At 32.9% G+C, this 15,774-nt stretch overlaps 3 protein-coding genes across 4 annotated transcripts; 1 reads left to right on the top strand and 2 right to left on the bottom strand.

Moving 5' to 3' along the window:
- Window positions 1–182: 182 nt before the first annotated feature.
- LOC109599634 (poly(A) RNA polymerase gld-2 homolog A) lies at window positions 183–8,087 on the bottom strand. The gene is made up of 8 exons (XM_020015645.2): window positions 7,943–8,087; window positions 7,301–7,769; window positions 6,995–7,142; window positions 4,979–5,303; window positions 4,754–4,922; window positions 4,423–4,695; window positions 3,927–4,253; window positions 183–2,097 (listed from the first exon to the last, which is right to left on the bottom strand). Exons 2-8 carry the CDS (start codon window positions 7,722–7,724, stop codon window positions 1,970–1,972), a joined length of 1,794 nt encoding a protein of 597 aa, XP_019871204.1. The 5' UTR covers window positions 7,725–7,769; window positions 7,943–8,087; the 3' UTR covers window positions 183–1,969.
- Window positions 8,088–9,401: 1,314 nt separating this feature from the next.
- Window positions 9,402–14,622, bottom strand: LOC109599640 (uncharacterized). 2 transcript variants are annotated; one of them, XM_049964607.1, is made up of 11 exons: window positions 14,301–14,622; window positions 14,103–14,240; window positions 13,164–13,546; window positions 12,084–13,082; window positions 11,226–11,346; window positions 10,629–10,770; window positions 10,455–10,572; window positions 10,144–10,403; window positions 9,790–10,061; window positions 9,581–9,705; window positions 9,402–9,526 (listed from the first exon to the last, which is right to left on the bottom strand). In XM_049964607.1, the coding sequence occupies exons 1-11, from the start codon at window positions 14,486–14,488 to the stop codon at window positions 9,522–9,524; spliced, it is 2,751 nt and encodes a 916-aa protein (XP_049820564.1). In that variant the 5' UTR covers window positions 14,489–14,622; the 3' UTR covers window positions 9,402–9,521. The 2 variants fall into 2 exon arrangements, with proteins under 2 accessions (XP_049820564.1, XP_019871212.2); XM_020015653.2 differs by having other exon boundaries at window positions 9,585–9,705.
- A 242-nt stretch (window positions 14,623–14,864) lies between these two features.
- Window positions 14,865–15,695, top strand: LOC109599617 (probable U3 small nucleolar RNA-associated protein 11). The gene has a single exon (XM_020015632.2). It carries the CDS (start codon window positions 14,957–14,959, stop codon window positions 15,659–15,661), a length of 705 nt encoding a protein of 234 aa, XP_019871191.1. The 5' UTR covers window positions 14,865–14,956; the 3' UTR covers window positions 15,662–15,695.
- The last annotated feature ends 79 nt before the right edge of the window (window positions 15,696–15,774 follow it).

Below are 15,774 nucleotides of genomic sequence, written 5' to 3'. Positions count from 1 at the left end.
TAGTACTGAGAAAAAATTCTTACTATTGAGAGTACTGCTAAATAGTCAATCAAATTATATAACCATATGATGTGATGAAAAAGTACAAAAAAATGCGATATTGAAATATATTTGTTTTGTATTGGCCTCTGTTAAATTTTCAAAATGATAAACTGTTCTGGGTAATAAATTAAAAGAGGTCATAATTTTAAACTTCTTTATTGATAATAATCTCATACAACATACATGTAGCAGAGGATACACGCAAAACAGCCGCATATCTTCTGCCTTACAACATAAGAACTTAGAACTAGGATGTAGAAACATTAATCTTACTTAATCTTTACAAAGACTGTCGCAAAATATTTTTACACATTACCAAAAACAAAACTAATTTTACAGTCCTTGAAGAGAAATGAATTATTGTTTATTATTATTGTATCCGACGTTTAAATATTGTCCAATTAAGAATTTAGAATAGATCCTATAGTATTAACATTTGGCACATTGTGACTATTTTATGATTTATTTAAATTTTACTGAGATCAAAATGTAAATCACAATTGTCAAACACCAAGCGAATCTTTCCAGATCTCAAAAATTAACTTCGCTTAAAATGGTATTGCAAAAATATACCTCATTTGATAAGTGTTCACTTCTATCACAAAAAGACTTTGTATTTTGAGTATTTAAAAATGTTTCTATATTGGCTCGCACTATTACTGAAAGTGGGCACAAGTAAAACCGCTCTTGAAGAACTTTCAACATACGCAAAGTATTACACAGAAATATCTAGTTGTATTCAAGATTTATTTTTTCATCGTGTTATATATAATACTTCACATAAGAGAGGGCAAAATCAAATGTGGTTGTTCCAAAATGAGTAACTCGAAAATAACTCCCGACCTTACTGAACAACATTCTTCCAAAATCGTAATTCTCAACAACACATTCAACATAAATAGACATTGAATTCCTTAAATATAGGTCTATTTATAATTAAATCTACCCATATAGACATGCAACGGTGTTTTTGTTTTTATATATTTTTTTATTTTTTAACATTGACAAATATAATCACCCCCCTTCCTCCCCTGACTTATTGGTACTCGTTGCGTTGTTATCTTAGAAAAAGGCTTATTATATAGGGAAAGACCCGTTATTGATATGTATTATTCACTTACAAGTAATCTAGAAGAGACTTGTAATAAGCGTTTTAAATTTGATGTCTCAAACATCGTTAAGTGGTTTACTCGATGCAAAGCGCCCCCACTTGGAGCCTCGAATAAGACTATTTACAAAGTGGAGTATTGCATAGCGCCCCAAGTTTATTGTATATGAAAATCTTCAAAAAAGCACCAGAAGACCAGTTATATTCGGATTAACTTATTGTCAATTTTCGAGTTGGAGGCGTTTGCAACGTGAGTTGTGAAATATATCACCAAATATACTTAAGAGTAGATAGAAATAAAATAAACATACTATACAATACTGTTTTTTTGTCCATGAGCGATTTTTTATAAATGTTTCGCTCAGGACATTTTATACTTTTATATATTTTTTTTGTAATTATACATAATGTAAACTGTACAATATAAACACTAAAAATAAAACATCACAACATATAAATCAAGTATACCGGAACTGCGAGACTTGAATAAAATTAAAACCTGCGCGTATGATACCATTTTCAACGCATAACTAAAATAAACTCGGTTCTAAATCTCGCTAATTGTATCATCTTTTTTTTCCATGTATATTATTATTACGGACGTCGCCTACATTTCGCAACGCAACTTTCTGCGTCGTATTGCGTGACATGGACGTCCAGATATTGGCCGGCGCCAGCGCGCACGCCTGTCCATTTTACATACACACATTTTTTTTTTTTGGTAATTATATGGAATGCTTACAGATAGGAGCTCGAACTCGGGAGGTTCTGACACCACTGGTTGCGGGAAGACGAGAACGACTTGCGTGAACCTGGGCATCATCTCGGATGTGGCAGTATCACGGGCAGAATCGAGTTCAACATCTTCGTTCGTTCCAGTTCTCGGTACGAGTAGGCGAACACGTCTTTGATGTGTTTGAACTTTTCCGCATCGAACACAGACCGAGCTGAAATATAATAATATAATAGTAATAAATATGCCTGCTAGGAGATTTAACACACTCCTACTAGCAAAAAAGCAATTTATCTTTCAAATTAATCAATAACAATTTAAATTAATATATAAAAAATATGTATGCAAGTATTCTAAACGTTTCTTTCTAAATAAGAAACAAAAATTTATTTTTAAAACATAGGAGGATAACTGATAATTTATTTTATATTTTTAAAATTAAATTTTCACACAAAATTGTTGCATAATTACTAATTTTCAAACAAAGTACTGATAGTTAAGTTTCATTAATAATAAAGTTAGTCACATACATTTACTTGCTCTAACTCATTCACCTAGAAGAAATTCAATTATTCATAAGTTTTATAATCGATAATGTTAAATATCTAGATATTTATTAAAAAATTCGTTACTTCTTTACTAAAAATTTCATAAATTATACAACAGTGGCTACAATTATAATAACATATTAAAATATATTAAAATTTAATCATTGGTCAAAGTAAAACAGTAAGACAAATTTATAATTAAGCGTTACCAAAATCGAGAGAAACAAGAGGAGATGACTAAGAGTTTACGGCTAAATAAGTCGTTTCCCGTATTATTTAAAAATTTAGAGAAACTGGGAAGTAGCAGCTAAGAAAAAATTTGTTTTCAAATCAGTCGAAAAACTTGAAAGAAAATTGATAAGTGGATCACTTGAATATATAAAGCTAACCTGGAGGAATTAAAACTTGTTGAAATTAGTTCAAAGACTGTTGGGAGATGGTAAGTGGATGGAGGTTCGTTTGAAATATGGGCATTATGTTTATAATCATAAATTTAAATTAACTCATCACAGTAATATAAACTTATCGTATATACGGAAAATGATCGAGTCTATGCCACGAAAATGTTTCAAAATTACAAAGCAAAAGGGATATTATACAAAGACAACACAAACCTATTTATTACAAAACCCCATTAAAATTATAGTTGCTATATTTATGTTCAGTTCAATTCAGAAAAATATATGTAAAATTTTATTAAATAAGAAGTTGTTTTTATACTACTTAGTTACTATTTTTTCGTAGTTATTTTAGAAACGGAAATAAGCTCCAGTCACTTAAACCAGTTTTTCTCCCAAAGACATCCAATTTGGGATACCTCACACGTTAATTATTATGAATCTAATAATTCTGATAAATTGAGGTGGCTAATTTTAAAACAATAATTTCTGCATTGTTACAAAATGAAAAAAAAAATGAAATATATGCTCGGACCATTCCTTGGTTACAATAATAAGAAACTAATTAACTTTGATGTATTTGACATAACCACTTTTAACGTCCAGATATTGAACAGACAAAGCTCGAGAGATGAATTCACATAGAAAAATGAAAACTCCCGAAATGAATCGTTTCTTTCGAGTAATTTATTTGTCATTTTTTAAATTATATAACATATTCTATTGCCTGTTTATTGGAAGAAAATCTGAGACTACAGAGAAGAAAAATAAATCAATTAACAAGAAATTCCAAAGAAAACATCAGAGAAAGAATAAGAGGAGAAATGGAAAGGGAAATAAGAAGCACAGGAAACAAAAGAGAAAATAGGAATTCGGCACAAATATGTATTTGCAGTTTCTAGGGCAGTATAACTAGGAAATACGTTTTGTATATTTAAATAAAATATTTAAAATCTATTGGACATTTTATGATAATTTTAAGGAATTCTCATTTTTGAATGTAAAATAAAAGTATTGATTAAATCTAATGTAACTTCGAGTGTCCCATTATTATTTTTTAGTTTAACTGTGACTAGAAACACCGTGATATCTCTTACCCGTGTTGGTGAGGTCAAAAGGTTCCTCAATGCACATATACTTCCACTGTCCGGGATCGTTCTTGGGCGCTTTCGCAAAGCGACACTCGTCTATGGGTAGGCGACATCCTGCACGTACTGAAATGGCGCTGTGCGCATAGTCGAAGCACGAATAGTAATGTAAGAAGCCGAGCAGCAGTTCGCCGAGGCACTCGGTGTTGTCGGATTGAAAATCACGTACGGCCTCGATCTCTTCCTGTACATCCATCGTGTGATGGTCACTCGAGTTGTTAAACCTGTCAGGAACTAGGCCGTGCAGACATGGTAGTACCGGAGGTGTTACTCCACCTGTAAATGTCATTTTATTTTTTTTAATTTATTTTTCATCTAATTGAAAAATTTGTCGTTAAATCTCATTGAAAAAAATACGGATTTAGGTTTTGATTATATTCATGCATATATTTTAAATGAAACAAAATAACTTAGGGTAGTAAAAACTATTGGCAATACTACCCACATTGTAAATAATGCACAACCATCAGTGCGTATGAGTAGCTGGAAACAGTCATGCTTTTAGCGTCGTTGATGCTGTTAATCTGCGCCCACAGTTTGACGATCACTACCAGGGGCCTCACTCGCCAGTCCAACTTGGAGTAAGTGTACATCAGATGCGTATTCCGGATGCCCACTGAATTATTGCAATTGAGGTCAATCTCGAAGCCGGTTTCCTTCTCCCGGAATTTCAAAATGGGAACCTTGGCCAAAATCAGTTCAGATTCCGCTGCCACACCTGATAGTAAATCCTTATTAGTACGAGTCCCTTCAAAAGCAATGATCTACATTGTTACCGTATCTGATTAATAATTGTCTAATGGTGGTCAGGTGGTGTAGGGCGTCTAACCTCGGGTCACTGTTCGAGGGTTTCGTCAACAGACACATATCGATGTCACTGCTGTCAAGACCAAATCCGGACATCGTGGAACCAACCATAAATAGGCCGAAACTGTTTAAGCATTTCTGAAATAAAGCCCGCAATATAACGAGTGACAACGATTGTCCACTAAACGTAATACCCTAATGAACAAAAAGACGTTGCGCCACAGAGTTACTTTCAGTTCGTAGGTGGCTTCCTTCTGTGCTTTACTACTGTACACGTCCCACACGGCTTGGTTCAAGGCGTCCCAAGGTGCGACGCCGGTCAGCAGGGCGGACGGTTTTGGCTCGACGCGCATGGCGCCGCTGCGTGACCTGAACCGTTCGACAAGTCCGTGTGCGCGTCGCAACATCAGATCGGAGGTGGCGCCACCGTGGTGGTGACCGTGGCCGTTGCCTCGCGTCGACCCGTTTTGTTGCTGGTGGTGGTGTTGTTTTTGACGGCCACATGAGTTCGTGTAGTACCTTAAAATGAATGGACGTTTTAGGCGAGCGGCACTTGGAAAATTTCTGAGAAACTACGTTGTCGATTCTAAATGGTTTAAAATACAATTTCGAGACGTCACATTTAAATTCTGTATACTTGTATGAAAAGTGATTAATGAACGACAATTTGTTCCATTGTTGCAAAATTAAATGTTTCCAATAATTTAGTAATTGATACAGGGTGACCAGAAACTTTCCTGTCTGATGAAATCGGCGAATTCTAGAAAAAATTTTAGATCAAATTAATGTAAATTAGTTACATGCCAAGTGCCTTTTACGCTAAAATAATAAATATAATTAAACATACCGTCTTTAAAGTCATTTTTTACGAAAATAAAAAGCCCCTTTAAAAAATTTTAGTTTCAAGTCCAATTTAGAGTAAATTAAATCTGTCTAGAATTCGTGATTCCTGTTTGGAAATTACTAGACATCCCATATTGTATATATTGATTATATTTTGTTCTGACTATGAATTACAAAATATTATAATTTAATAATATATAATGAAATCTTCAATGATTTTTTGTGTCAGAGTGGATGATTTTGCTTTTAATATTATGCATACCATTCTTGATAGCATATTCAAGAATTTAATAAAAATGTATCAGTTTATTATACTTATAAATTAGAATCAGTGTTTTAATAAAAAAAATAAATAGCGAAACAAATTAATGCAATAATATATGCATCAGAATTGTGAGTACTTAGATACAACCAAATATACAACAGGAAAAAATTAATTTCTATGGTGTTCATTAAAGTATACAGACTTTCAAATATACAATACAGAAACAAAAATGACGACAATGTAATTTTTAACAACATGAAAAGGTCCAAGTATTTATAGTAAAAATAAATGTAATTATTCTAATAAGATTTAAAACGTTTCTGCAATGACTTTTATTAACTCATTCATTTTAAATGGTATTTTTAATGTTCAAAAAACATTGCCTTGAGCCAGAAAATCTTGTTATCAAAATACTTAAAAATACATTTTTTCACATATTCCAAAATGCGCAAAAAAAATACTCGTTTATTTAAAAAAATATTTATTAATGTAACACAATACTTAATAATTAAAAAATGTGTAGTATTGTATCAGTGAGATTTGTTTCTTAGAATAATTAGTGTATAAGTGTAACCAATTTGTAAAATTTGTAAATTTTGACGAAGATTGGAAAACCCGAAACCAATGTCGATGCAAATAATTTTAATATGCAAACAACCGAAAGGAGAAAAAATGTATTATTATAGAATTACCAGTATTTCTACCTGCTCATATTTCTAAGAATGCAATAAATTGAAGAGAGTACATTAGTCATAAAATAATAAACAGCAGTAAGAAATGAAGAAAATGCAGGAGAAAGAAAATAATCGGATTTAATCTGTTTCGTAGAGGTACGCAGAGATAATCTTAGATTTCGAAAAATATAAACCAACAACAAAAAACTCGAAAATGAGTAAAATACTAAAGAATGGCCATAAATGGGAATATTAAATTGAACGAAACGCTTTTTCAATTTTTCTCATAATTTCCTTGGACCTTTTCTTGATAAACCTAGACTAACAAAAAATAAAAGAAAATCAAAATAAAAAATAAAAAATAAAAAAACGCCAAATTGGACACAAGTGTTCTAAAACACAGTGGACATCACAGTCATGCATTTTACCTATTCTTCGTGAAATTCCCATTATTATTGTGTGGACGGTATGCATTCGAATGATTCAGATTCTGCACACTTTGGCTAAATTTTCCGAAGGTTATTGTCTGGTCGCTCAAACGACCCATCCCGTTTCTGGCGTTATTGTACCTAACCCCTTGAAATCATTAAAGAAAAATAATTTAATCTGCGACTTGCCTTTTTTCCTCAAAAGTGCCAAAATCTTTCATTAATCAAAATACTCGAAAAATATTGACACTTGTGATGACTACAACCTGCATCTACAACAATGTGCATAAAAAAATATTGACATACCTTCATTTTCTGCTCTTGAGTCTGCTGATGATGAACAAGAAGTGCAACTCTCATCACTGTCGTACCCCCTAGGAGAACCAGAACGGCATGATTCCCTTACTTTGTAGTCCTTCTTTTCATTCTTGAATGTGCTGCCATTATTGAAATGTGAAATTTTGTGTGGGGGCGGTGGCATCATGTTTATGGGTACTTTGGTATGACTTTGTGAGTTAATCCGAGAGTTATTGTTGAACATTTCAATATTCTTATCTGTCTTCTCCACATTGTTGTTAATTTTATTCAAATCACTCTTCTCGAATTTTCTATATCTACTTAATGGTATACTTAATGAGGATAAATCTAAATACATACTTTCTTTTATCATATTAATATTTTTGGTTTGGGGAAGATGCACATCCAAATCAATTGGTTTATCTGTTAACATTTTGATTTCTTCCTACTTAATGTGCACTTCACATTAAACTCGTATCTAAAAAATTGTAACGGTCATTCATACAAATTTCAACAAAAAATTCGTAGTTTTTCCAATTTTTTTATCTGACAGATATATAATTGTAGGTTAGGATGAATTGAAACATGAAACTTTGTAAATGCAAATGCGTAACTAATAAATTTCTACACAGGTATATTGAAAGAACTTACCCCCATGAGAATATTGAAATAACTGACACCAACTTAAAATTTCCCTTTTTAGGTATGGGATAAAAACTTCAGACTGTGGCACAAAAAGCAGTGTCTTCACAAACTTGCCGCCAAATTACGCTTGCGCTTGTTTACAACGCCAAAGTTGCAAAATAAAAGTTACCAGATCTATTTATAATCCATTTGAAATTAATTGCTGGGGATATTTTTAGTATTCCAGGTTGTTTAAAAGATCCAAAAGACACCAGATATGGGCAATATATAAATGAATGTTGTAAATTGTGGCCAAAAATTCTGTAAACCATAAAAAAAATCGTAGTAGAAAATGTGTAAAACCGACAGAGAGTATCACTCATCAAAATGTTAAACTGATGGGCTGAAAGTCAATAGACTAAAATGTCAAGTCACTAGATTGTCAAGCCCAATACAAAACTTGTAAAAATTGTTTTTAAATAAAATAAAAGGAACAAAAATCATAAAAATATGGACAAAAATAATAAAGTAATAAAAATGTTACTCTATCAAATTGCCAAACCCATTTCAAAAACGTCAGAAAACTAAACTGTCAAATAACAATGTGTAGAACTTTCAAAAACGTTATGATAAAATATAAGTACCGTTTGAGTCTAATCGAAACTCATTAAAAAATTATTTTAAAATTAACTAAAGTAAAAGTAAAATTATTTAAACTAATTGTTGGTATATTTAATAACAGCTCAATATATTAAAATAATTATATATTATATATAAATGAAGTTGTATCATTGTTGAAACGATTTACAGTGTGTCGAAATTTATTATCAAAATTTGAATTCGAAAAAGCTCATTTGGGTGTATTCAATTTGTTCTGGTAAAAATGATTAGACGTGGGGATCCAGCACACCTCAGTTAAAAGAATTCATCAATTTATTTAAAGAAAATCTGTCACGAAATTAAGGGGATGCATATATTTGCCAAAACAAAGTCACTCAAATCTCATTTATGTGTAAGTTGAATTCTTTTATGTATTTAATTCTTTCATTAAAAATAAAATTAATAGAGAATACTACCCAAATGATTAATCTTAAAATAGCATAATTATTAGAGATGGGCGACTTGGTATCTTATAATTAATTATTATCAGTTTAAGTATCTATAGTTTATTTTCATTAATCATAAGGTTTTAGAATAAGTGAATATTTTCCTTGTTTATATATCAAACACACATTAAATATTTTTGTTCAAATTTATTTAAATTTTGACAAAAAGTCATTGCAAACATTTCAACAAGATCACCGGAAAGAAGGTTTGCAAAAAGTGAGCCTGCTGGATTAGTTAGTAATTAAATTGGGGAAACCCTGAATCCAATTGTAGTCATAAACAATCAACAAATAAATATTCTTATGTATATTATGATTATGTAATCAATTATTTTCCCAACTCTAGTTGTCGTGATATATAGCTTCAATAAGTTATAAAATAAACTTTATATCTTTATTATAACAAATCTATGTACAATTCTATTGATAACACTAATAAGCTCCATATAGTCTCTTTAATGAAATCTATATACAAAAGTTAATAATATGGCCTCCTGGGATTATTCTAAAACAAAATTTATATAATAACTAAGATAAGTACTTTTCATCTATATTTTACCAACCAGTGGATTTGGCCTAAATCTATATGCCAACATCATCCTCTTCCTATAAGATTCATATTCATCATCATCTTCTTCCACTTGATTTAACCCTAATCCTTGGTTTTGCTCTCTGTTTGCAGGTCTAAATTCAAGAAACATTCATGTATCAAATTATAAAATAACATAAAAATAGATGTATGTATATTTAATAAAAATTGTTACCTACTTGTTGATAGGATCAACAATGCCGGATCCTTTTTGTCCGAGTCCAGTACCTTCTGTCCAACCAAGTTTTTGCAACATTTTAAATCCGATGTTGTCTTCCTTAATTTTGAATTCTTTGTAATCAGAAAGGTTAGGCTGTCTGCCTTCCTTCACCGCTGTTGACTTCTCCATGAATTTTTTCAACTCATCAGGCGGTAGAAAATCTCCAATGTGATGTTTGCCTTCTGCTTGTCTGTTCAATTCTTGCGCCCACAGTTGAGTCGCCATCATTTCCTGAACAAAAAGTAAATTAATAAACAACATTATCTATTTATACTAATTAAATGTAATTTATTTAGTTATAAACAATGATTACTTTATCTCTTAATTTGTGTTCCCAGGTACCACCTTCAGTCTCTTCGTCTGAATCGTAGTCGTATTTGTTTTTACCCTGCTCCCTCAGTCTTTCTAGCTCCGCCCTCTTTCTCATCATATCTTGATACAGAAGGCTAATCTTATAGTGATCTTCAGCTTTCTTCCATTCTTCTTCGCTCAGATTTGCAGATCCGTAAGTAGTAATTGCGTACTGAATTAACCCCGGATCTGTCCGCGAAATTTTGGATAACATCACTGGACCTATATTAATAAAATAATAACTTATTCTAGAATGCTATTTATTGTAATTACCTTTGTTTGTTACTGGGGGAGCACCAATGGGTATTACTACAGGTGCAGGAACATTTGGATCTTTATCACCCCATCTGCTTTTCCTTTTCCGTTTTCCTCCTTGAGATTCATTACATTCCTAAACAATATAGATTTAAAAATCGCTATATACTCTAAATATGAATAGTTATTTACCGGTTCTGTTTTTATATCCACGTCATCGGTAGTTTTTTCTGGGTCATAGGCCTCAGCTGGGTCCACTTGGGTCTCCCTCCTGAACTGTTCGACCAACTGTAGATACTGTCTGTATGCGGCGGACTCCTTGTGAAACAGGAACCTACGAACATGCCAATTCCGATGGGAAATTAAAATTTGGAATATTGCATTTTATTAGTCGTCAAAGATCAAGTTCTACTCTCTCTCAAAACTCAAAGCGGTCGTTCTTGATACGGGATGTTTAGACGTGTGTGTGTGTTTGCCGATGACATGTGCAGAATTATAATAATAATAATATAATATGGTGATGATAGATATTATTAAAGGTAGTGATTTTAAATTTATAAGACCAAAATGCGGTTTCACAATAAATTTAAAGTGACGAGTATAATGAAAAATAAATGTATTGCAAGTACCTTGACCGTATCACTGTATCGAGAACTACCGTTTTTAGCGGGGACTTAATCCCTGTGTGAGATAAGCAGCCTTATGATTCTTTTTTTATATATTAAAATTGAAACATTATCTGAATTTTTGATAGATTTGTGTTTTTGTAAACTGAATCCCTTGTCATACCAGAGGCTGGGATCTTGGGTTTTACGCTGTCTAACGACGTCCTCAATGCCGGGTCCGCACTGCGCCACCATGCGTCCCAAGGACGCCATCGCCTCGTAATCTGGAGTACCTGGAGGAAATACTTCACAACACGTCACTAAAAACCGCCCGCAATGGCACCCGCGAGGATGGCTTTTATACAGGATATAATACAAATGATCATAAGTTGTTTCAGATTTTTTTACATTATCTGACGTTGCTAGAAAAAGAACTAATACACTTTTCTAATTTACTTAAATGAATTAATTATTATATTATTTAACTTAATTTTTTTAAGAATAAATAAAAATAAATGTTTAGTAGTATAAATTAGTATAGTAACCAACACTAATACATAGGGGTTAGGACAATCTGCTTTTGATCACTCCAATTATTAACTATTAATATGTTCAAAAATTGTATGGATTATTAATAAGGAAAGCCATCCTTGCATTTAAAAGAGTTTACAAAATGATTCAAATAGCTGCTCCAACATATACCTAAGAAAATGACCTGTAATGATTTATGTTAAATTTTTTTACCGATGAATTCCGAAAAATGTGAAGAAAAAACATGGTAACCAAAACACGGATGTACTGGAAATCTTATAGGGTTGCACTAAGATCATAAGTACTATCATATGATCTTATTACAATACATAATTTTAATGCTGATGTTGTTCATAGTTGAAATGTTAACAATTGTATAAATAAATAAAAACATGAGTAATACAATTATCAATCAATATTCAATAACAACACCACCAAAGGTAACAATTCCTACCTTTCACGACTATAAATGTAACAATCCATATCGCGGTTATTAAGTAATAGTAATTACCTGCATTTAAATCCTTGAATCCTGAGGGGGTGCCCATCACAAGACCGGGTGGAGGCGGAGGCGCATTAGGGGGAGGCACATGTATCGGTGGCATTTGATTTGTCATAGGTGGCGGTTGATTAGCAAAATGTGCCGGCGGTGGAGGCAGGACCACGCCTCCTGATGTAATTATAGTTGGAGGTGGTGGGCAGTTCACGTTAACGTTAGCAACATTCATGCCTGGAGGCGGCAATATCGGTTGTGCCATAAGAGAGGGTATTGTGTTGGCCACTGTGGCTACTGTGGTGGCCTGAACGACATCGACAGGCAACGCAACTGATATAGAAGTAAAAGAGTTTGGCGGTTGCAACGACTGGATTTGCTGGGGTGGCGGTATCGTGTGGACTAGTACGTTCTGTTGAACGGTAAGATTTTGACCGGGCACTGACACTGGTAACATGTTGGGTGGGAGGAGATTCTGCTGTTGAACCAGCGTCGCCTGTGTAACTTCCGGTAAGGTAGGAGGTGGGACGGATTTGTTGGGAGGAGGTATATTTTTGATGAAGTCTGGATCGGATATACTTTTATCTTCGCTTGGCGTTGGAATGTTCATTAGATCTAAAGGTTTCGGATTAGGGATTTCGTTCAGTTGTATTGAGCCAGGTGTGGGGATGTTCTGTACTTGAATCGGTGCTGGGTGGGGAATGTTCATTGGATTTAGAGGTTCTGGCTGAGGTATGTTCTGCACTTGAATTGGATTTGGAGGTGGAATCGACGCTAACTCGACAGCTGAGAGTACTGGTAAAGATGTAGGTGGCGGAGGAACCGGAGGTGGTACTGGTAGAGCTGCAGGTGCAGTCACAGTAAGTCCGTTGGGAGCAGATACCGTTAATGTTTGTGGTTGGAGAATGTTTGGGGGAGGTAATGTTACCGTTGTCAACACTGTATTGGGTTGAAGTGCCACTGAGGTGGGAGCCTGAACGATGACGGTTTGTTGTGTATTAGGTAGTACCAACGGGCCTTAAATAAATGATGTTGATATATAAATCATTGTATTTTGTTTAATTACCATATTTATTAAAACATTTAAGTAATATTTACCTTGAACAATCTGGGGAGGTGGCACATTGATAAGCACAGGAGGTGCCGCAATCACAGGTTCTGTGGTTTGAGTCACAGTCGTTGTGAACGGACCAACGATATTTTTTAGTAAAGGCTGACCAGTTACGTTGGTAACGTTTTGAGGTGATAAAGAAACGGGAGGTGGAGGATGTTGTGTAACAAGCTCGTATGTTGTAGGAGGCAGTAACGGAGGCGGTGGATGTTGCTGATTCATAAGTGGGGTCGAGAAAGACGACGTGTTGATTGTAATCTTTTGCTCGAATGGTGATTGGCGATCAAAACGAGAAATACGGGGCTTCGGTCGTTCCTTAGGTGAAGGAGAGCGACGATTTCGTTGTGACCATCGACTTTTGTGATCATCACTGAAAAATAAAATAATTATAAAACATGTTAATCATTTTGTTTAAAATTAATTTGTGAATTATTCTGTTAGTTATAGAGGTTGTAGATTAGTGATGACGAATTTGCTTCAAAAGTTACTTTATGGTCTATTTTTTAGGAAACTTGAGATTTATATGAATGTTGATATTATCAATTGAATATATCAATTAATATTAATATGAATATTTATTTCATAAATAATAATGAAAATGGGCCATTAAATAATTGAAGTGATGTACATATAGTATATTCAAGTACATATAGTATATTCAAGTAATAGATGTACTAACATTTAACATTGATAGATTGTTTATATTAAAAAGTAGCTACATTAACATTGTCCTTGACTATTAAATTCATTTTATTCATCAAAAGTGAAAAATATTAAACATTGTTTGAATATATAATCTGTTATTTTATACTAAATCAAAAATAAGTCACTGATGTTATTTAAATTATATCTATGTTATTAAGAGAACTGATTAATAAAATTCTTTCAATCCAATACAATCCTTGTTATATTTGATAATTAGTTACCTGTGCATATCTTTAGATTTGAAGGATCTTAATTTAGAATCCAGTCTCTTGTCTTTCATTTGTTTGAACTGATCTAAGAATGATCCATCATTAGTAAATACATTAAGTTGCTTTTTTGGGTCTTCTTTTGGAACAGGACTAAAAGAACAACAATATGTATTTTCAATAATTTTATTAAACATATGTCTAGAAACTTACCTTTTATTAGTTTTTGAGTTGGAATTTGTGCTTTTACCAGCTTCAGCAGCTGCTTTTTGCTTGGCCTCCAGTTTCGCCAATATCTCCTTTTTCTTTTGTTCAATCATCTTTTCCTGTTGGGACATTTGGGCAAAGCGATCATTTCGAGTGATCTTGGGTTGAAAAGTATCCGCTAATTTCTTCGACATTGTTTGACTTGTTGAAGTTCTTTACACGGACAAATAATACATTATTCACTTGTTATGATAGTCCTGTGTAAATATACACACAAGATAAAGAATAGATTTTTGTTTACTTTGACAGAAACAGGAATCAGCAGGTATTTAACGACGCCATTATTAATAGGGACCCTAAATTATTAGTTAGTTCAAATATGTAATTTTTATCAAATGTTTTATTATTATTATAATAATTCATTAATATGCTTATAAAACTATATGCAGTTAGAAGAGCTAATCAATGAATGAATATATGTATTATTCAAAGAATTTTGATTTTAAAATTGCCGAATTCTAAATTGGTAATCATGTTTATGTGAATGTTGGTACCATATTTTCTCGAAAATTTGAGGTTATATTATTACTGCATTCATAGGTTAAACTTATCCATGCGATTCTATGAACGGCGTCTAAAGTAGTTTAAAATATTGTTTAAAAATGTCTGTGTGGAAGAAAGCCGCAAAGACTCACCAGAAGACACATCGAGAAAGACATCAGCCAGAGGAGCGCAAACATTTGGGCATACTAGAGAAAAAACAGGATTATGTCCGAAGAGCGAAAGATTACAATGAAAAGAAGGACACCTTAAAACTTCTGCGTAAACGTGCCTTAAACAGAAATCCAGATGAGTTTTATCACCACATGATAAATGCCAAGGTGGAAGATGGAAAGCATTTTGATAAGGAAACTGAAGCAGAAGACAGTCCAGACCAAATTAAACTTATGCAGACACAAGATTTGAAATACATTACTTTAAAGAGGTCGGAAGAACGTAAACGAATAGAAAAACTACAGGCCCAGCTACATTTGACAAATGTGGATCACATGGTGCAAAACAAACATATTTATTTTGATGGTGTTGACAAAAAGCAAGTGAAGAAAAAGAAACTGGAGTTACTTTCAGAAGTACACCTACCTGATGTGGATGTGGAGAGTTTAGCAGCTAGTACAAGGAAAAGGCAGGCTCTATACAATGAACTTGGTAAAAGAATTGAACGAGAAAGGGAGTTAACATTGATTCAGCAAAAGATTGAAATGAATAAACATTTACAAAATAAAACCCTCCTGAAACCAAGGAAAGTGAGAAAAGGGAATAAATACAGGGCTCCTGTTTATGAATGGAAATATGAAAGGAAAAAGTAATGTGTATATTTTGTAATAAATGTTTTAATATAAATGGTAGTTTTATTTAATTTCATAAAGTGTTAGTGTTGTGTACTTAATTTGTGTTAAACATATTTGTCAGAAAATTGTTT

Source organism: Aethina tumida, chromosome 3, assembly GCF_024364675.1.
Source record: "Aethina tumida isolate Nest 87 chromosome 3, icAetTumi1.1, whole genome shotgun sequence".
NCBI classification, from domain to species: Eukaryota; Metazoa; Arthropoda; class Insecta; order Coleoptera; family Nitidulidae; genus Aethina; species Aethina tumida.
Note: the sequence above shows the minus strand (reverse complement) of the source record. Positions and strands in the feature narration are given on the sequence as shown.

What these genes read in the sequence shown, in the direction of transcription:
- LOC109599634 (XM_020015645.2), bottom strand. Translation starts at nt 7,724, where the DNA reads ATGTTAACAGATAAACCAATTGATTTGGATGTGCATCTTCCCCAAACC. An exon ending in GGGAATTTCACGAAGAATAG is followed by an intron (nt 5,304 to 6,994) that starts GTAAAATGCATG and finishes ATTCATTTTAAG; the next exon opens with GTACTACACGAACTCATGTG. An exon ending in GGTTGTGCATTATTTACAAT is followed by an intron (nt 4,254 to 4,422) that starts GTGGGTAGTATT and finishes TGACATTTACAG; the next exon opens with GTGGAGTAACACCTCCGGTA.
- LOC109599640 (XM_020015653.2), bottom strand. Translation starts at nt 14,488, where the DNA reads ATGTCGAAGAAATTAGCGGATACTTTTCAACCCAAGATCACTCGAAAT. An exon ending in AACTCAAAAACTAATAAAAG is followed by an intron (nt 14,241 to 14,300) that starts GTAAGTTTCTAG and finishes TTGTTCTTTTAG; the next exon opens with TCCTGTTCCAAAAGAAGACC. An exon ending in ATTGTTGATCCTATCAACAA is followed by an intron (nt 9,706 to 9,789) that starts GTAGGTAACAAT and finishes TCTTGAATTTAG; the next exon opens with ACCTGCAAACAGAGAGCAAA.
- LOC109599617 (XM_020015632.2), top strand. Translation starts at nt 14,957, where the DNA reads ATGTCTGTGTGGAAGAAAGCCGCAAAGACTCACCAGAAGACACATCGA.